The 22,584-nt window shown below is 34.4% G+C and overlaps 2 protein-coding genes across 2 annotated transcripts; both read left to right on the plus strand.

Moving 5' to 3' along the window:
* Positions 1 to 2,096: 2,096 nt before the first annotated feature.
* Positions 2,097 to 6,078, plus strand: LOC114721697 (calcium-dependent protein kinase 10-like). The gene is made up of 7 exons (XM_028907546.1): positions 2,097 to 2,983; positions 3,160 to 3,303; positions 3,397 to 3,549; positions 4,192 to 4,307; positions 4,389 to 4,556; positions 4,885 to 5,115; positions 5,658 to 6,078. The coding sequence occupies exons 1-7, from the start codon at positions 2,320 to 2,322 to the stop codon at positions 5,829 to 5,831; spliced, it is 1,650 nt and encodes a 549-aa protein (XP_028763379.1). The 5' UTR covers positions 2,097 to 2,319; the 3' UTR covers positions 5,832 to 6,078.
* Positions 6,079 to 7,382: 1,304 nt separating this feature from the next.
* Positions 7,383 to 12,582, plus strand: LOC114721704 (dnaJ homolog subfamily B member 1-like). The gene is made up of 2 exons (XM_028907552.1): positions 7,383 to 8,235; positions 11,717 to 12,582. The coding sequence occupies exons 1-2, from the start codon at positions 7,649 to 7,651 to the stop codon at positions 12,171 to 12,173; spliced, it is 1,044 nt and encodes a 347-aa protein (XP_028763385.1). The 5' UTR covers positions 7,383 to 7,648; the 3' UTR covers positions 12,174 to 12,582.
* Positions 12,583 to 22,584: the final 10,002 nt, after the last annotated feature.

Below are 22,584 nucleotides of genomic sequence, written 5' to 3' on the forward strand. Positions count from 1 at the left end.
TCACCTGTTCCTTGTAAGAGAAAAAATAGAGTTACATCAATTTAAAAAAATAACAATACCTATAAATATGTTTTTTTAAAAGAAAAATTAATCACTTCATCTTTATAATTTTAATTCAATTGTGATTTAATTTTTAAATTTTAACTCAGCATGACTCAATTTCTATAATTTTATTTTAACCATTTAAAATATTAACTCTTGTATCTTTAAAAATAAAATTATATATTTCATGGAATTATAAAGACTGCAGCAGCATATGCCACTTAAAAGACTTCGGATTTTTAAATTATTTTGAAGTATTATAGATTTCATATTAAAAATGCACATGAATGCAAATAATCTCCTGACAAAAATAGCACAATTTGTTATTCTATAGTCCTATAAAATAAGTTTGAATTTTCAATTTATCGGCTGTAAATACTTTTAATTTTGTTTTTAGCATTTAAATGTCAAAAGTTGGACCTGTTTAAATTTTAAAATAATTTTGAAATAAAAAATATGGGATAAGCAGAGAAAGATAAATTATATACACACACACACGTCTTTCTTACTCTTTCTTCCCAAACATATTTTTATTAGTTTTTAGATTTAGATGTTTGATTTTCCGTATATACCACACATTTGAGCGAAAAAGTCAAAATATTCCTAACGTAAAACCTCAAGCGCTGAACAACTTCAACAACTGGAGGCCAGAAAAAAAAACATAAAGATTTTAAAAAAAAAACAGCAACCTCAACTTCGAAAGAGTCTAGAACTTCACGAGTTTTGTGGAATTATTTATTTATTTATTTATTTTATTTGAAAATGAAGCGGTCAATGGAACTTAACTGGTCGATTCTGAAGCGTTGCTGTTTTCCTTCACCCTCCCGCCAATTTTCTTCAATGGTCAGTTGGTTGGTATCTGGTAATAGTGAAATCTCAACATTTTCATTACTTAACATAACTATACTGTGTGTTTTATTTAGAAATTTAGGGGGGGGCGGAATTATTCATATTTTATATAAATCTTATATTATATGCGAATATAGGAATAGATATTTGGCTAAACCAAAATTTACTCTTTTTTTCACAAAAATTTTGGCCAAACTTGTGAAAAAATTTAGGAAAAATTACACTCAAATTCCAAGTAAAAAGATTTTATTACTGTATGATCCTTTAAATGTTTAAATTAACCTATGTGGTGAGAGATTGCATTTGAAAATAGGCAATTTTCCATCAAGTCCCTCTCTTATTAGTTCCAACTCGTTTACTTCTTAATTGCGCCTATACAAATTGTTATTCCATGTAGCATCTTAGCCTGTCAATTAAGTTACAATAAGTTGTCACTTCAAGTGTCTTGACTTATCAATTGTGCCACAACAAATTTTCAGTAGATATCTTTCATTTGAAAATTCTTCACCTTAAAATGACAATTATTTATATAGGTACAAATGATAAGTAAAGAAGTTAAAATTGACAAAAAAATGTTGAGAGTGGCAATCTATACATCAACTGAGAGAAGATGATCAATTCACAATTGCAATGTATTACTCACAAGTCATATCCCAAGAAATTTTGCAATAATAAAATCTTTCACTCAAAACTTGGGTGTAATTTTCCCATCAATTTAAAATGACAGCCACCTGAGAATAAATTTAAAATCTTAACATGACAATATTCAAGAGTGAAGGGAGGAATCCTAAGTTTTTCTATTCAATCTCTCTTCCGGTGTCCACCTAATCATGTTTTTACTTTGCAACTCGTGCATTCATCACACCTTTTGTTTTTTTTTTCAATCTTACGGTTTTACACTCCCGACCCACCTAATCATGTATGTCAATTACATCGAGGGATAAAATTGCATTGTCTATTGATTAATGGAAGCTCATGATTATAAATAATAATATCAAATGTCAAAGTCCCGCGTAATGATCCAACCCTTGGGCGCATTTGGTAAATTAAGCTTCTCGATCATCATACTAATCCATGGAATCAAATAAATACTCAAATAATATTCTGGTTGTTTTACTTCTTCCTACATATCCTCATTCACAAAGGCCGCTTGACAAATCTAGTACTTCCAAATTCCCATAAAACATCAGTATATTTATTATAATTACAACGATAACGATTATAACTTATTTTCAAAACCTCGTTCTCTCTCTATTCCCCTTCCTCTTTCTCATTCTCTTTCCCTCCCTCTCTTCTTATTTTTATTTTCCCGGAGCACTCACCGGCGGCAGCACCACGTCTACGCTGTGTAAGAGACCTCAAAATCTTGCTCTGTTGTGAGTTAAGATCAGGGAGGTTGTTCTGTTGCGGTGAAGCTTCGAGAGAAGCATGGGAAATTGCAACTGTTGTGTGAAAGCGGAAGTCGCAGAAGAACCGCCGAGCAACCACTCAAACCACAGGAAGAAGAAGAAATCTAAGGACAGAAGGCAAAACCCGTTCGCAGAAGACTCAATTTACTCTCCGGCTCCGATCCGAGTCCTGAAGGACGTGATTCCACTGAGCCACCGAACCCGAATCAGCGACAAGTACGTACTTGGACGCGAGCTGGGTCGCGGCGAGTTTGGGATCACCTACCTCTGTACGGATAGAGAGACGAAGGAAGCACTGGCCTGCAAATCGATCTCGAAGCGAAAGCTACGAACCGCGGTGGATATAGAAGACGTAAGGCGCGAGGTTGCTATAATGTCAACGCTTCCTGACCACCCAAACGTCGTGAAGCTCAAAGCGACCTACGAAGATAATGAGAATGTGCATCTCGTGATGGAGCTCTGTGAGGGCGGTGAGCTCTTTGACCGGATTGTTGCCAGAGGACATTACAGCGAACGAGCCGCCGCGACGGTCGCCAGAACGATAGCAGAAGTTGTGAGGATGTGTCATGCCAACGGAGTCATGCACAGAGATCTCAAGCCTGAGAACTTCCTTTTCGCGAACAAGAAGGAGAATTCTGTCCTTAAGGCCATTGATTTTGGGCTCTCTGTGTTTTTCAAGCCCGGTATGTGAGTCATATATATATATATATATATATATATGTTGTCTTCTTCGTCATGCTTCCTTTGGTTTTCCAGTTAACTCTCACTCGGGCTGTAATTCGAACTTTTCTGTCCAAGAAACGACTCTAGTGGTACTACTGAACCAAAAATCATCATGGATCTTTTCCCCTTCTTTTAGGAGAAAGATTTTCGGAGATCGTCGGGAGTCCATATTATATGGCGCCGGAGGTTCTGAGAAGAAACTACGGGCCGGAGGTTGACATATGGAGCGCCGGTGTCATTCTGTATATATTGTTATGTGGGGTTCCTCCGTTTTGGGCAGGTACTGGCTTTGTTATTGTTTTTTAATTTTAGTGATACTAATGGTTATGAGAAAATTTTGAGTTTTATTGAGAGTTGGTGGCGTTTTTTGCAGAGACGGAACAAGGTGTGGCCTTGGCTATTCTGAGGGGGGTGATTGATTTTAAGAGGGAACCTTGGCCTCAGATATCGGATAGTGCTAAGAGCCTAGTGAGGCAGATGTTGGAGCAGGATCCTAAAAGGCGCTTGACAGCTCAACAGGTGCTTGGTAAGTCGCGCGGCTTTTGAAAGCCAAAGTTTTGTAACAAAACCAAAGTTTTCTTATTGTGTTAGGCACCGACCGTCTAGAGATTCATCATCCCAATATCCTAAATAGAGGATGTTGAAGTCGAGAACACTCAGTTTCGTGTCTGGGATTTGCCTTGTATTGTGGTATTATCAGTTTAACAATTCCCAGTCACTAATCTCAGGAACCACAATAAATGACTCAGACTCAGACATTGGATTCCTCCTTTGTGTCAGAAACTTAGTTGGATTACAATTTTCAAAGGTGGTGGTGGAGAAACTCATAAGCAGATGGCGGGCACCTTACGGGAGGGATATTCATAGGATTTTTCCAGGGAAAAATTGTTCCTTTGCCCTGATTTTTTTTTGGGAAAGTTAAGGATACACGTTAAGTACATCGAATGGCCCTCAATTCTGGTCATATTTGGGGTTTATGGACAGAGCTTTCTTATAATCATCATGCATCGCAAGAATGATGTTATATTTTGCCTCGAAGTTTGTCTTTTGATAACTAAATAAGGCACTGTCATCACTTATTAGCCTTCAAATGACCATATTTAAGCAGTCCACAGTAACCAACCGTGGCGTTACATGTGACTTCCTTTGTCAATAACTGTGTTTGCAGAACATCCCTGGTTACAAAATGCGAAGAAAGCTTCAAATGTTCCCTTAGGAGATATTGTGAGGTCCAGGCTTAAGCAGTTCTCCATGATGAATAGATTTAAAAAGAAAGCCCTTTGGGTTAGCACCTATTTCTTAATTTTACACATATTCTGGTTCTGTTTCTGATGAAATATTAAGGAAGTTAAATGACTGCGACAGGTAATAGCAGAGTATTTATCTATCGAAGAGGTAGAGATAATCAAAGACATGTTCGCATTAATGGATAGTGATGGAGATGGAAAAGTAACATATGAAGAACTCAAGGCTGGGTTGCGAAAGGTTGGTTCCCAACTGGCTGAGCCAGAGATAAAGATGCTGATGGAAGTGGTAAGCTCTCATATAGAAATGCACCATTAGAAATCTATCTCCAAAGTTCAATTTCTTTAAATAATAATAATAATAATGCTAGAAGGTTGTTTCCAAATGGATATTATCTGAGGGTAAGAGGAATTTAGTCTTTTAGGCCTTGACTGAGGAATAATGGGATTTTACCAGAAAGGCAGAAATTAGCCACAATTTTATCTAAATCCAATGTAACAGCTCTGTGTTGAAAATTTTTCCTGCATATATCTGAAGAAGTCATTCTTGTTCAAAGCCAAACATAGTGAAGCAGATTTGGAATAACGAGAATTTGTGATTGATTGGAACAAATTAGGCGGACGTTGACGGGAATGGAGTGCTTGACTATGGAGAATTTGTGGCAGTGACGATTCACTTGCAGAGAATGGAGAATGACGAGCATTTCCGCAAAGCATTCATGTATTTTGACAAAGACGAGAGTGGGTATATTGAATTAGGTGACCTGCGAGATTCATTAGCAGATGAATCAGGTGAAATTGAAGATGATGTTGTCAATGACATCATGCGGGAGGTTGACACAGACAAGGTTTGACTTCCATGCTCATCACTAATCTTTCATTTGTTTCAATATTCTCCTTTCATTTTAGATACTCCATTTTTTTTTAGGGGCAATATAATTTTTAACTCCTCAAGTCCTTCTTTTTTTATTTTAGTCCATCATATTTTAAATCATAAATTTTAGTCTCTTAAGTTTCTTTCTATCCAAAATATTTATGCGTATAATTTAATAAAAACTTGTGTTTTTTTTACCCTTTAAAGGACCAAAACCTATAATTTGAAACTCGAGAGATTAAAATCAAAATTTTTGCAAACTTGAGGGACCAAAAATTGTATTAACCCTTTTTTAACATATTTTGATTTTAGCCCATAAAATTTGAAATTAGTAATTTTGATCTCTGCAATTTGATGTCATTTTGATCTACCTAAAGATTTTTTTGTCTCTGAAACAAAAACAGAGAGGGAATTTTGTGCTATACCTAATAAAACACTTGACAAGTCTTTAAACATGAAAGAGATGTGCTGCCAAACAACATTCCTAGTTGCAACTTTCATGTTTTGTGGGTACAGGATGGGCGAATAAGCTATGAGGAGTTTGTGGCAATGATGAAAACAGGAACTGACTGGAGAAAAGCATCAAGACAGTATTCAAGAGAGAGATTCAAGAGCCTGAGTCTAAATCTGATGAAGGACGGTTCACTTCAGCTTCATGATGGGATTAGTGGCCAATCAGTGGTTGTTTGAGTGAAAAAAGTTACTGTCCATTTGCTTTTGCTTACCTGGCTGGCCCCTCCATTTTCCTTCCCACCCTTTTTTCTTCCTTTTCGCCACTGTCTATGCTTCAAAGTTATGGCTGGCTCCTATAATTTCTCCCACAAAGCAAGGATTTCATCCTCTCAAAGTGTAAAGTGTGTTTAAAGTCAAGTAGAGAGAAAAGTGGATGGGAGTGAAACGGGAGGAGAGTTTTCATATGCACCCACGCTTTCTCTGTCACTCTACCCTTTTTTTAATAAAAATTTTATTTTCATTTTAAATTAAAGAGCCGGATGCTTATAATATAAAATTACAAATATGATCAAACCCGTAATTTCTCTAACCAAAAAAGAAGAAGAAAATCCCATAATCTTTTGCTTACCGAAAAACATGCCTATCTTTTTCATTAAAAATGCACTTCCCATGATGATCAGGTCCGTTTGATCATCATCGTTGTTTTCAGTCAATGGCACTGAGATTTGAATCCAAGAGAAGGGATTGTGTGCATGGTGAATAAAATATTTAATCAAATATTAATCATTTTGAAGTTATATCATGGTTTATATGCTTTGAAAATAAATATAGTATAAATTTTATATTATCACCATCAATATAATATATACACAATTAAAATTGTTTGTCACTATTTATTACTCTTCCAGTCCTTAATATAAGACTTATTTAACTAATTTGATTAGATTAAGGAAGTTAGGTAAGTTAGTTAATTATAATAAATATGACATGTTTTTTTTAAAATATCATAATCATCTTCTTTAATATTCTCCTCTCTTTTCTACTTGATTATAGTTGAGGAAGTATTCATAGGGGTAATTTAGAAAAAATTAATAAATATGAGAAATAGATCTTATATTTAAAACTAAAATCAACTCAACAATTAGATCTTATATTAAGGATTGGAGGAGTATTACTTTATTAGCTATTGATGTCATATCATCAATATTCCACATATGTGTTTATGAACAAATGTGATAAAGTTTCCAGTAATTGTGTTTGGTTCATTCTTTATTGCGTAAAAATTGCGTTCATTTCACATAAAAAAATATACTACCTCATATCCTTAGCATAAAAACATCTATTAAATATAAGGGATTTCCATATTTATTATAATTAACCAAATTAACTATTTTTTTAAGTCTTTAAATTAATTACCTAGTTCTTATGTTAAGGATGGAAGTAGGATATTACTCTTGATTAAAATGATTTTTTGAATAATTAAATAATATGTTTATTAAAAAGTTAAGTAAATAATATTTGTCTTTTCAAAAATATTTACTTTATTCTCCCTTATTTTCTTTTATTTTCTTTCTCTGCTACCATAAGTAAGACTACGTACTGCAACTTGAGTCTTAGTCACGGGCCGATAAAACGAATAAGAAGGAAATGTGGCCCAAACATTTTTTTTGAAAAAAATAAGCGGCCCAAATATGAATCCATGACGTTGAAGATTTCCTTCCTGTCCTCCGACAACACGTCGGAGTAGTTCCCCGCACGTTATTTTCCCTTCATAATAGCTTTGGGAACGGCAATGGGACCCCCATATGATGAAGCTCCTTCTTCCATCAGCCTGTCGTTCTAACCGTCAGATCCACGGTATTCACTCCGTCTTTCCTCTCCTTTTCCCTTCTAACGGTCCCCTTTTCTTCTGCTCAATCGTTGGCCGCTGTTGCCGTCGGCGGGCTCTCACTTTGTTAACGGAACTTCTACTCGTTTTCATACCCCAAGCTTACCTATTGATATAAGAGGAAAGAGGGAGAGAGACTCACTTGTTCATATCCCTACGCTCGCGGATGGGCATGGACTACTATAACATACTGAAAGTGAATCGGAATGCGAGTGAGGACGATTTGAGGAAGGCCTACAAGAGGCTAGCGATGATTTGGCACCCAGACAAAAACCCAGTTAATAAGAGGGAAGCCGAGGCCAAATTCAAGCAAATTTCTGAAGCCTACGACGTTTTGAGCGATCCCCAAAAGCGTCAGATCTATGATCTCTATGGCGAGGAGGCTCTCAAGTCTGGTCAGTTCCCGCCACCTTCGCAATCCTCCTCTTCCATGTCCTCCTCGTCTTCTCGTGCTTACCAGCATTTCCAAAACCAACAACGCCAGCATAGTACCACGTCTTATCGGTTTAATCCTAGGGACGCCGACGACATTTACGCGGAAATTTTTGGGTCGGAGAATGGTGGTGCTGGTGGTGGAGGTGGGAGAAACGGTGCGCATAGGGATGGTTTTTTCAGAACTTCAAATGGTGCGTTTGGTGGAGGGACGAGGAAAGCTGCGGCGGTGGAGACTCTTTTGCCGTGTAGCTTAGAAGAGCTCTACAAAGGTGTCAAGAAGAAGATGAAGATCTCAAGGAATGTCTGTGATGCCTTTGGGTATGCAACTTGATATCTGTATTATTATGAATTTAAGATATCGAATCTCTATTCTACTGGCACCCTAACTTAACCAGCTGATTGGTGTGCATAGGAATGTTTCGTTAAGTTGATTCACATTGCTGTGTTGCAATTTTTAGAAATTATTGTATTCCGTATTTAATCAATAGATATCTAGTTGAAATTCGGGGGTTTGTTGCAAACAATGGTTCTCCTTAGCTTCAGCTTGGGGTAATCTATCTGGTTGTGACCTCGCTTGGAACCGTGGGTTTCGAAAGGTGCAAACTTGACTCTCGTAGTCTGGTCATGATTTTAATGGGACGACTCCGAGCTTTCCTTACTTTAGCACCCTGATTAGGCAAATGTCGTGCAATGTAAACAGAGGAGTCTAGCCACCTCATGCCGCTAGTGTTAAGTGGGATCCTCTGCTGCCAGCTGACCCTTTTCTTCCCCGGTTTGACTTTGCTTGATTTAATTTAACTATTTTGCTCCAAATTTTGGTCGTTTGGAAGCCACTTTATGATTGATCATTCTTGGAGTCAAGTCCGTAGTTCGTTAGGTTTTATGACCCGCAGAAAGTTATTTTTCTTCTTCTCTGACTACACCCAAATAATGTTCCAGATTTATCACGTTACCTGTTGACTGATAACTTACTTAATGTGTAGAAATTTTGGTTTCCTTTCTTCCATAAAGAAAGAAAGAGAAGACATTTCGGAGTCCTTGATTACCATGAAATACGGTTCCATTAACCGTGGAGTTTGGTGATGATGGACGGACTTCCCCTGTAGAACAGTTAGTGAATGTAAATCCCGCAAAATTTTTGCATGAATTTTTTTCAACAAAATTTTGAAGAACCAGATAATTCAAAGTAACTTGAAACATACTGATGTGTATATGAAATATATGAATTTTATTATGGATTGATGCATCATGATTCCTAAAAGACCAAGAATTTCTAACACGAGAAATTTTGCCTTGGTGCCTTAAAAAGATTTATCTTTTGAAGAAAATCACATGATTTCATTGAATGCCTTTGATTCTGTCTGTGGCCTACATGAGTAAAAGTAAAGAAAATAAATAGAAACCGGTGGGTACATGTAATATTCAGGTGTACCGTATCCTAGAATATTGTATTATGTACTTTGTTGAGAAACCAAGGGACATGAAGTACGAGAATAGGAGAACCTTTTCTTTTTGGGGGCAGGGGGGGTGTTATATAGGAGATCCATGACCTGGGTAGGTGAAGAATGGGATGGGAGAGCAATTCGACCCTAGCACATTATTTCACGCCTCAACCTTTGATGGAGGTTTATTCTGGGTCAGCTGTTAGCTTAGTATCATTGACATGGTGTCCTGCAGTCTTAGCTCTGAGTTGGACACAGCTGCTAGGGTTCCTAGCTCAAGGAAACACCTGTGAAGATGTGGAATCTTTGAGTTTAAATATCTAGTTCAAATAAGTTGAAAGTAGTCTTATTTTTTTTCCAAAATTATTATCTCAGTATGTTTTTGAGTGCTACAGTTTCCAAATTTGGAATTAGTGATGTTTTGGCTTTTCTGGTACTTAACATGCTTTCATATTTCGGTGGGATCTAATCTTGGTAATTAATCTACAGTATAGTGAAATGTTGGGAAATTTATGTTGAGAAATGAGAAAGGCCGTTCTACTCTGGTAGCCAACTTGCTTAAGTTGCTTTTCTGGCACAATATTAGCATCAATCTTGTGCTTCAGATTTGTGTATAAAGAATATTCAAATTGACATCAAATAGTCATATCCTAGTTTACTTATTGACATATACAACTACGCAAGAACTTGTGTTCTGATAATAAGGGACTGATTAAAATTAACTTTCCTATCTGAATGGCTGTAACCCTGTCCACTTTTTGAGGTGTCTATACTAACAGTGTGTGTTTATCATGTACTTTTTAATGGTAAGTAGGTTTGTCTTGGGCTTTGCTTACACTTTGTTGGTAGGTTTGGTTGATAGAATTAGGTATTTTGGTCTTTTATTATGAGTGAGCTTTCAAATCAAACAACTTTTAGCGTGTTTGATTAGTTTTTATTTTGGGATACTTGAAAAGAGGAGGCTTTAAACTGCAAAAATACAAGTCATGAGTTGTCTGATATCCGAAAGTTATGAAAATAAATGTATGATTATGGTCTACTTTACGTTCAGGGGATTGAAAATTCATTTACAGATCCAAAATTTTGGATTACTTTCCAATAAGGAGTTGCACAGGCAGCTTAAATAGTTGAAATACATCCAGGGACCCCGTCAAGGGAGCATTGATTCAGATGTGCCTCGTACTTAGCACTGCACTGGTTTAGGGATGCGCTAGCTTTCAATTATTAGGAGATAGGTTGAGAAAGATATATTAAGATGTTATATTTCACACAATACACTCAAAAACATTTTAGAATTAGATAAAAAAAAGTAATCCTCTGAGTGGTAGTTATTATCTGTTCGGGACAAACTTGTGACGCCAATTTTCTGATACACTGGAAAGAAAAAACTAACAGGAAAGTAAAGCTACTAAGTGCTTAATTCCATTTCTGGTAGCTCTCAATAAGAGAGTCAGGAGGATAGATCTGGCTAGACCAGTAGTAGAATCAAGGTCTTGTTTGGCGAGCGAATCAGCTCTAGCATTACAATCTCGATCTATCACCTGGAAGTCCACCTGCCTGTTGCGTTCCATCAGAGCCTTCACCTCCGAGATGATATTTCAGGTCCTCATGAGTCTCAGGGGTCTCATTGCAGATCAAACTCGCTGCTTCTGCAGAGTCACACAGACTCGTGACCCTATTTATATTGCATATTACTGGAAAATTATACTGGACAAGTTGATATTATCTGGAACCTTTTATGGCAAAACGTTATATGATTGAAGTGCTCTTCAGAGTGAGATGCAGACCATGTCTTGACTGATATAAAAATTAGGAGCCCATCTTATTTGGTGCATAAGATGTGGCGAGTGGGGTCAGGTATGGCAAAAACTCTGAATTTGAGACTCTAAATATCTTGTTCTGTCTGGCAGGACGGAACTGTTTCAGCTGTTTTTCCCAATATTTTCTGCCCAAAATTGAAGAACTCTCGTATTTGCAAAATGAGTATGTGATTAATTTATTTGCCTCTTCTCTAAATTGATTTTTTCCTTGGGCCCCATGTGTCAAAGGTACTCACGTTGCTCCAAAATTTATTAGCTGCACTTGCATGGTGCGATTTGATTAATCCGTCCTTATTCAGATTAGTAGCTATTGCTGCCCCCTGAATAATTGATACAGATATGGAAGTCTTCTAAATCTAGACATGAAATTTTCCGAGATTATTTTGAGAACTAAATTTAAGAAACAGGCTTAGAATTATCGTTATACCGATGGTGTTGCTGTGATAATCCATTAGACAAAGCTCTACTGGTCTTTCTATCTAAATAAAACGGATATATTAATTTGCTATGTTTGATGTGGGTGTTTTTCCTTTGCAGGAAGTTTAGGAATGTGGAGGAGATATTGACTATCGAGGTGAAACCTGGTTGGAAGAGAGGAACAAAGATTACTTTTCCTGAGAAGGGTAACCAGGAGCCTGGTATCATTGCAGCAGATCTTATATTTGTGGTGGATGAGAAGCCACATGCTGTTTATAGGAGGGATGGTAATGATCTGGTGATCAACCAAGAGATTACTCTTCTAGAGTCCCTTACAGGTAAAACCCTAGACCTGACTACCTTAGACGGAAGGAGTCTCGTGATCCCACTGACCGATATTGTCAAGCCTGGTGCTGAGATTGTTGTCCCTAGTGAGGGAATGCCCATTTCGAAAGAACCTGGGAAGAAGGGCAATTTGAGGATTAAGTTTGAGGTTAAGTACCCGTCGAGGCTAACCCCAGAGCAGAAATCTGAGCTGATAAGGGTTTTGGGTGGGAATGGAATCACAAATGTTTGAGTTTGCTCTCACGGGTGTATGTACGTTGTAAATATATCGTGTGCATGCTGTTGATGAATGTGAATACAAGGAATATTCTACGGGTGAAAGTGTTGACAAGCGGGGCATAAGGTGGATTCATAGTCAGAAAGTTTGGATTTTTCATGCAGCCTGGGGAACATAGCTAACATTTGCAAATGGGTGGGAAGTTTAACCTAATTGGGTAGTTGGTGGATAATCTCCAGTGAGTTTCCACCATTTGGCGCAAGCTCTTTTCTTTTGGGCCTTTTTTTTTACTTTATATTGATGCAGGTACTATTAATCACTAGTATTTATGGAGTTATGTCCTTGGTCATGTTCATATCATGGAAAATGTACATATTGATACGTCATTTTACATTGAGGTTTAATGAATGGTTACTTCTTATAAGACGTGGGACCAGGGCGGGCCTCTATTTTCACTGCCGCGAACCTGGGGTGCATGAGCTGAGGTTTGGCTTCTCTAAGCCCTCCAACAATTGATGGTTAGTTGTGAATGAATCCAATGTTTTATTGCCTCCAACCAAATCACCGAAGCTGAAAGAAGAGATTGAGGTGGTGAGGAGACCAAAGCATAAGCAGTTGGAGCAACAGAAGAGGCAGAAAGTATATACTTATCTGATTCTAAATATAAAACTTATTTTGTAGTGTAAATTGCACTACAAAATAGTTCTTATATTTAGAACCAGAAGAATATATAACATGATTTCTAACATGTATTGTATATGAACTTAAGATAAATATTATTCAGATGACAAGTATATCTAACATGATTTCACTGAAAAATTAAATTGAAGTATTTTAAATTACTAGTAACCTAAAAGGTAAATAAATTTCGGGAATGAGAAGGGAATGATTTGAAATTTACTTGGGAAATAACGTAACCTTGTTGAATAAACGATGGGAAGGGGCAGCTTTTTGGTGGTCTTTCATTCATGGATGGGCCTTCTCATACTTGAGGCCCATATTCGGATAAGCTTATCCGAATATTAAACGGCTTTCGTAAAAGACATTAATCAGAGACTATAGTTGATTACTCAACGCCAACCCTGACTCGGCATGGCCTGATACGGGTGAAATATACGCGCTAATAATCACTCGTCTTTGCGCTTGAGGATGTCCATGCTCATGTTTTATACTTATCATAAGTCCTAAATACGAGAGTTGGATAATTAATTTGTAAAAATTAAAAAAAAAAAAAAAGTATGTTGGTCTCTCTCTATAGTACTTTTTTTTTAATTAAACGCATGTATATTAATCGAGATCCAAACCTTGGTTTTCTAGATTGTAAGAGATTAGTTCTTTCTGGTGGACTTAACTCTTATTGATTCTAAAATACCAGTTTTAATCATTTGCATTAGAAATTATTCTTTTGATTTTGATGGAAATTTTCTTAATATGTACAATTAATAAAAGCTGAGTGTCGAAAATGTCAACCAAAAATAAAGAGAGATTAACTCCTAGAGGTGGTGAGCTGAGCAGGGCGGTTGGGGCATGCGGGGAGGTAGGAACTAGGAACTTGGAAGAAATACATGAAAGTCGAGGTCGCTGTCGGATGAACACACAAAAGGAAACCGGAAGTGGAAGGCCCATCTCTCTGGTCAAATTGGCAGATCCAAAATACGTGAGAGAATTCTTGGAGCGTATGGAGGACGAAGCGACGCTCTCAAGGCTCAGGAGATTGAGCTCTTCGTTTGTTGTCGCGTGTCTCAAAAATGGAGGTTGTGGGCCCACCTACACTTAACTCGGATCATCTTCTCTTGCTATTGGCCCATCTCCCATCTCATCTCTCTCCATCTCCAACTCACAATCACAATACCTAACCACATCACACGCGCGCGCACAAGCTCACCTCACCTCACCTCAATTCCCACCAAACTCACCAAAAACTGCTGCTTTTTTCTCAAGGTTAAGGTGTAAATAAAATCATGATGTATTCTTTTTTCCCATCTTGTAAAGTTCCTTTCAGCCTAACATTACACATCAGCGTTCTTAAATTAAGCAAGAATATCTTCAGTCCAAAAAAAAAATTAGGCAAGAATATCATGTCTATTGGATTTAACTAGCATCCATTACCATTCCAGTCATTGATATAAGTGGGCTTATAACACACTTTTTACCACTGCCAAATACATTAAATTGTCGAAATTTTCTAATTTTATCATTATTAAAGTTTTTTAAATATTTATGAATCATTCTCATGTTTTTTGCTTCTTTATCTCTTTTTAATGATAATTAAATAGGGTAAAATTAAAAAAAATATTAAATATATTAATAAAGTGATTTATATTTAAGGTCAAAGTTTTTTTTCCCTTCCCCCCCCAAATGACTTATATTTAGGGACAGCAGCATCTCATGACGCTTGTACCTTAAGTGGGCTTTAAAGGTGAGGACTTCCACTCTCTTTTCTGCTGAGATTTTTAAGTCGGCAAATCTCGTTGTGTGGGCGAACAGCGTTGTTTTAATTCAAACCTCAGATTTGAAATAAAAGCTTTCTTAGACAAGCAGCAAAACGACACCTGTTTAAAAATAAAAGGAAATCTGTGCTGATAAGTAATTTTATTTTTATATAAAAATATTATCATACGGCAAAATGATCCAATCTGCCCTGAAAAAGGGGCGTGCCATGAAGATACGGATACGGCTTCCGCAGCCGCCCGCCAAAAAAACGCCCCTCACACCAGTATGTTGGCGTGCCGTCAGTCAAATGAAATCTTGAGAATTCCAACTGTACTGTATTTAATTTAGTATTTGGAATAGAATTGTTTTTAATAAAAACACATGTTATATCTAAAAAAAGAATTAGTAGGAATTCTATCTATTTCAGTCTTGGACATAGTTAGAAATATTCCTAACTATTTCAGTCTTGGAAATTTTCAAGTTTAAATGAACGTATTTTACTATTGATTATTTTGATTTATTTCTAAAATTGACTTATCATCAATTATACATTCATAGTGTACAAAAATAAAGTTATTATAAGATAATCAAAATTCAAATTATCATTTAAAAATGCTAGATTCAAACACAGAATCTCTTCTAAGCATAACAGGTGGTGTTGCTAACAAATACCGTGTTTCAAATCATATTATGAGTCTGTTGGGAGGTCTTAAAAAATTTCTTATAAACATGTTTCATGTAAGTTGAGATAAATTTTTTTTTATATACTTGCCTCACATTTCGTAAAACATTATTAAAAAGCTACTTATAAGCTATTCCAAAACGGATCCTATATTTACGTTTTTTTTTGTGTGGGCCCAAGTAAATTCGGATGGGATACTCTTCAAGCACTTGAAAAATAATTGCGAAGCTACTCTTATAAAAAAAAAATTGTGAAATTGTTATGGTTTGATGTTAAATTGCAGTCGAAAATGGGAATATGAGACTGGGAAATGATCGTCGATAAAATGAGAGTGATATAGATTTTCAGTATTATTCACACCAAAAAAAAAAAAGAGAGTCACAATTGGAATGAATAGGAACGGGGGCCACAAGAAGATGATATCGGGGGGGAGGGAATGGAGAGGAGCAGGAAAAGACAAAGATGCTGGGGAGGGACAGTGAAGGGAGGCAAGGTTGTCTCTTTTGCAAAGGAATCACGTAATCTTCTTTTCCTTCTTCCATGACACGGCTCTCCCCTCTCAATACTCTCTCCTCCAATATCACTTTCCTTTTCAACAATCCAATCTCTCTCTCTCCCTGTCTTTTCTCCTACGAACATGCTCTATAATATCAACGGAGGGGTAAATTGTTATTTTCTTAGAAACTATATGCATTAAATAGGACTAAAATTAAAATGTTATTAAGTTTTGACAGAGTCAGCGAGATTTAGAGTTTTGTTCAGTAAAACACGTTAATAATAACTTATAATAAGATTAGAAAAGAATATTTACACGCATGTATGTAAAACGATTAATTGGAAGCAATCAACATTGACCAGCAAATGAAAGAATGCTTGATTGGTTGTTTAGTTTGGAAGAGTCTGTAGAGGGTGGAACAATAACATATGTATGTGCGCACGCGCGTGTATCTATATATTACTTCCGGTTCTTAATATACGATCTTGATTTTTATTTTAGTCCTAAATATAAAATCTCAATTCTTTTGTTTCTCATATTTGTATTTTTTTTAAGACAGTCATTCTCATAATGGTAATTTTAACTAATACACTTGATTAGTAAGGATATTTCAGAAAAGATAATAGTTATTTATTACAAATAATAATTTAACTATTTTTTTTTAATCTCTTTAAATTAGTCAACTAGTTTTTATATTTAAGATTAGAAGTAATATATGTGTGCGAGTGCGTGCGCGTGTGTGTAGCATATGGGCTGATATTGGGTGGAATGTGCGTTTTAAAAGATGAAAGGCCAATTTGCGAGCGATGAAATGGAAATAGTGAGGAGGATTGACAGCGAAAGTATTCAAAAAGCATATCATTATTAATTAACATTAGAAAAGCCTTTTGCTTTGTGGGTGCATATCCATGTCTTTCCCCCTTGTTTTTTTGCCTTCCCACTTTTCCTTTTATTCGTGCATGGTGGCGCTGTGAAGGTCAAAAAGAAATCATGCATGGTGCTATCCAACCCCGTAGCCTTTTTAATAAAGAAAAAGATTTTTACAAGGGGAAAAAAAACAGAGTGTGATTGTAGCTGATATCCACTTTTATCATCATGTTGCATTGTTGCTGTATTTTTGAAGTTGGAACACCAAATCAAACATAAGGTACGGAGAAAATCGAGAAAAACAAAAAAAAGAAAGAATTTTTTTTAATAATAATGGTAAAACTTTTAATTTTTTTATCACTTTTTATCTTATATATTCTTCTTATTAAAATTTGAAAATCTTACTTTTTTAAAAAAAAAATTGAGCTCATTTCTTCCTTTCTCCTCCCCTCTTCTCTTGTACCAAATATATGTAAATCATCTAAATTAAATATGGGCAATTCATATTGTGAAGTGAATCACCTCAATTAACATAGATACGCCTTTATTTATGATTTTGGCGAAAAATATGTCGCAAAAAATATCTCTATGCCTTAAACATCATTTTGGGAAGAGTCGTTTTTTTTTTTTTAAGGTACTCATTGCTCATCCAGTGATATTAATGGGTAAAAATGCAGTTTAGTCTTTTTTGAAAAGGATCCCACCTTGAATCCGCACGCTGTAAAATGAAGGTCTTGTTCGTTTTTTTACCCTCAAAACAATTTTATAAAATTGCTTTTTAAAACAAGTTTGAGAATTAAAAAAATAAAAAGTATGTTTGAATAATTATTTTAAAAAATCACATTTAAAATGAAAAAAATCATATCTGGCAAGCAGTAGCCGGAGATGATATGTGGCGAGCGGTGTTTTTCCAATTTTTTAAAACAAGAAATATAAAATATAAAAAAAAAAAAAAAACAAAAAATAAAAAAATTTTATTTTTTTAAATTTTAAAAACAACCAACTAAAAAAAATTGCCAGCAAGGTTTTTTTTTTTTTGTTCTAAGAGACAGAAATTAATTTTAAAACAAGAATGCTGTGCCCGAAAATTTTTTCCTCGCCGTCACGACGGACCCAGGAGGGGCGCGTGCAGTCAGCACAATGACTTCACGAGCGTGGTCCTACACTCCTACGTGATTTTTTCCATATCAAATCGTATCAGAGTGGGTTCCGATGTCGGCTCCGGCCAGCCTCACACAGGTTGTTATCTGTCTAGCCCAGCTCAATATTTCCTTTGTTTTTATTTATTACTCATTTACATAAATTTAAAAATTAATTGACATTCCTTATAACCAAAAAAAAAAAATTGACATCCTTACTTAGGGACATCATACGAGCTCTTCTGAAAAAATTCACTGCTCTGTATTTTTTTTTCATTAAAAGCATGTTCGAGATATTGTCATGTGAGTTACTAAATATAAACATTTTTCTTAATAAAAATTTAAATTTTAATTCATTTTCTCACATTCTTTCTACTAAATTCAACTCTTATAAGTATTACTTCATAAATCTTATAAAATGACTTATGAATATAAAATTATAAATAAAAATGTTTTTTTAAAAAGTGATATATAAATTGGATCATATATATTAATTTATGATTATTGTGGAGGCATTTTATGATTCAATAATATATAATTATTGAGTGTGTAAGATTTGATCAATTATAGGATCTAGTTTATGCGCAAGGACAAGTAGGTGCGTACTTCCTCTTGTTCTTGCCACCGGGCACCAACTAACAAGAACCACTTTCAATTCTAAGTACAAAAATCAATATTAATTTGAATAGATTAAAAAAAAATCAATTTAGTTATTTATAATAAATAAATGTTATTTTTTAAAAAATATTCTTACTAATCAATTATTAGAAAAACTGTCTCAAAAAGAATATGAAAGACAAAATGATTGGAATTTTATATTTAGAACCAAAATAAAAGTTAAACAAGATCTTATATTAAAAATCAGATGTAGTATTGATGCTCTTTATATGGCATTGGCTTAGTTTGAAGGAATATTAAATCAAGTAAAAAAAAAAGGAACATTAAATATTTTTTCTATATCTGCTAATATTATTTTGGTCCTTTTAATTATCACTTATAATTGCTAAAAAAAAATTATCACTTATAATAGTTTCTCACATATCAAGAAGATCATTAAATACATAAAAAATTTTACTTTTACCCTAATCAAATAGTTAATATATTTTTTCTCACTCATTCCTTCTCTCTTTACCTTTATATTTGTCTCTCTTGATTATATAATTAATAGTGGCAAAATTTGAAAATGAATCATTAAAGAAGGTACAAGTGACAAATAAAAAGAGAAAAACCACCTTCGATAAGTGATAATTAAAAAGAACCAAAGTGGTATTTAATAAGAGTGATGGGAAAGAATACAAATTAATACGATGGAGTATGATCTTAAAGTTTAGTGTAGTTAATAAAGGTAAGACTATATATTTATATAAAAAAATTTCTTTTCTTGTCCTATAAACAAATGAAAATTTTATTCTCTCCATGCCATATAAATAGAATTAAAAAAAACGTGAACTAATATAATAAATGCAAAAGTATTAGAAAGAAAAATATCTAGGTTAAATTTTCTTATATTTATTATATTAAGTTCTTCAATAACACATGAACATGTGTTTTATTTCTTTAAAATGTGAATTTATAACTAAATAATACTACTCGTAGTCTTCAATATAAGATCTAGTTGATTAATTCAGAGTAATTAAAAAAATGAGTCAAGTTAATTATCTGTTATAAATAGGTGTTATCTTTCATAGAATACCTTTGCTAATCATGTGCATTAGTTAGAATTAACATTTGATGAAACTTTTAACATGTGTAATTACGACAAAGACTATTTTAAATAAATAAATATAAAAAATAAAGTAAATTAAAATTTTATACTACCTCCGGTCTTAATTATAAGAGTCAGTTGACTAATTTGAGGAGATTAAGGAAGTAAGTTGAGTTAGTTATTTGTCCTAAATAGGTGTTGTCTTTCTTAAAATAACTTTGCTAATCAAGTATATTGACTAGAAATATCATTGTTAGAAGGGTTATTTTGAAAAAAAATGTATAAATATGAGAAATAAAATATATTGGGTTTTTATATTTAGGATCAAAATAAAAGTTAAACATGATTTTATATTAAGGACCGAAAATAGTATATAAGGTAAAATCAAAAATCAAACAAGTTATTATAATAAAAAAAACAGAAATAGTTTTAAATATTAGATATTTTAAATATAAGACATGATTACTGTGGTAGATCAGTAGATGCCGTGAGACTTGGGCGGTCTTTAACTCTGCATTTAAAGAGGTAAGGCGGAAAGTGTTTAACCTACTTGGAGAGTGGGGAGAGAAGGAGAAATTGATGAATGATTTAACAGGCATATAGAAAGTAGAAAGGAAAAGAGGATGACGAGGGGGGCGGGGTTACGGACTTACGGCACAGTACGGAAGGTACGAAGCGTGGCAAGAGGGAAGGAATGGGATGGGAACAAATGTCACGTGATTCCTCCCCCCGCTTCCTGCTTCGTAACGTGCGCCTTCTCTTTTCATTCCCCAATAATCCCCTCCCCGCCTGTCATCCTTTTTCTTTCTTTAACCGTAAGGAAATTTTAAATTCTTCATCATTAACCCCCCCAAAAAAAAAATTAAGAATGATGTCAATATTTTAATTACAATTCCTTAAAATTACATAGTAATTTTCTCTATTTTGAATTAAAATCCTTGTGTATTTTGATAAAAAATATCTTCGAATCCCAATTGTCTCTTGTAATTTGTAAAAAGACTTAGAGGTAGCAGATATAATAATAACATCAATATTATAAGAAGTGCAAAATGTCAGGAAAAAATATTTTTGATACAGTAGATAAATAAGACATTGGAAATCAGAAAAAAATAATTTTAAAGAAATAGTGTTACCACTTCATTTCACTTTTTCTGCAAAAGAAATTACTTTCACTTTTAGGAACCCAAATTTTAATTTTTAAATGCATCGACTTTTAGGTTTTACCGTGTTCTGAAAATTCAAATCTCTGGTACCGCCCGTACACGGATGAGACTATTGTACGATAATAAAAAAATGTTCACATTTTCCTTTTTGTTCTTTTCATGTCTGTTAGGGCTGTGCAAAAACCCGGTGGTCCGGTATGGTCCGGTCCAACCCGAACAAACCCGGTCCAGTCCGGTCCAAAAAAAATTGGCCCGAAACAAGACTGGACCAGACTGGACCGGACTGGTCTCATCGGGCTGGACTGGACTAGGGACTGACCCCTCAGACCAGTTGGTCCAGTCCAGTCTAGCCCGATTTTTTTAAATTATTATTTATATAATTTTAATTTGATTTAATTTTTCTATATAAATTTTTTATCTATTCAAATAATTAAGATTTATCTATTAACTTTCAAAGTAATGAGCATGCATATATATTTTCTACAATTTAAGATTTATATTGATGAGAATTAATTAATAAAACATGACTTCATTGGGAAATTGAAAAGGAATGATCAAATTTGATAAATTTTGAATTAAAATATGTGTAAAATTTTATATAGTAAGTTACAATCTTGCCTCTTATTGAAGAAAAAAATTTTTTAAAAAAATTAAAATTAGCTCTGGACTCCCTGGACTGGTCCAGGCAGTCCAGAGGACCAAGTCCAGTCCAACCCGACCTCGGGTTGGCACTGGACTGGACCAGACCTCGGGCTGTTTTTTTCAGCCCGAGGTCTTTACTAGACCAGACTTCGGGTTAATAACAAACCCGGTCCAGTTTAGTCCATGCACACCCCTAATGTCTGTGATAGTTCATCTGTTAGCACATCATTTCTCCCAAAGGCTACTGAATAACAAGTAACAACTAATGCGTGAGAAATAATAATATTTGAAAGAGTGTAAAAAAATTATTCACTTCTTATTTTTTAGTTTTCTGTGACAAAATTTCCCAAATACTCATTTAATTATATTTAAAAGATACTTTTAGTATATTTTACCCGTGAGACTCTAAGCCACTAATTTTCTCTTAGAATTTAGTATTTTTTTAACTTTACTTCTATTTAACATGCATTCCTGTATATTTTAATAATTTGCTTCCTTGAATAATGAATAGAAGGTACAATTGTATATTAATGTGAAAATTGGTTGGTGGTCACCTACGACTTACTGAGGTCAGTTAACCCGGTTCCTCCTTTCTTGCGTCTTACATCTGCTATTCAACGGTATTCTGCATTTCTGCTATTGGACTACATTTATATCTCACGTGGGTACATTTGTCATTGGATTTTAGTTATTATATTTTTTTTTTACCAAAATCAAAATATATTCCCCTTATATTTAATGTAAAAACTTTTTAACTAATTTGATTATACTAAAAAAACTAAGTAAATTAGTTAATTAAAAAAATATGACGTGTTTTTCTTAAAACACTATAATCATCTTTCTTAATATCTAATCTTTTTCTCCTCCTTAATTATGGTTGAGGAAGTATCAATAGAAATAATTTAGAAAAAAATAATAGATATGATAATTAGGTCTTATATCTATGACCAAAACAAATCAGCAATAAGGTCTTACGCTAAGGACAGGAGGAGCATATAATTTTGGAAAAATTACAAAAAAGACCTTAAAAATAAAAAAGTATATATAGGGACCAATTACAATATTAGTATGGTTTTGACAACAATTGATAAATAAATGAAAACAATTTTTGTTGATGAGTCATGGTCTTTCATGCGATTTTTCCTATAATTTTTAGGTCTCTATAGATTTTTTCCAGAGACGGTACTGCATTAATTATATTGCTTTTTAAAAATATATAATTCGTTAAGAGATATACACTCTACCAAAGCTATTTATCATGTTTTAATTGAAGGGTCTAATGACAAAGATGTTTCTTTT

This window comes from Neltuma alba, unplaced genomic scaffold, assembly GCF_004799145.2.
Source record: "Neltuma alba isolate B1F8T4 unplaced genomic scaffold, ASM479914v2 tig00012062_pilon, whole genome shotgun sequence".
Classification (NCBI taxonomy): Eukaryota; Viridiplantae; Streptophyta; class Magnoliopsida; order Fabales; family Fabaceae; genus Neltuma; species Neltuma alba.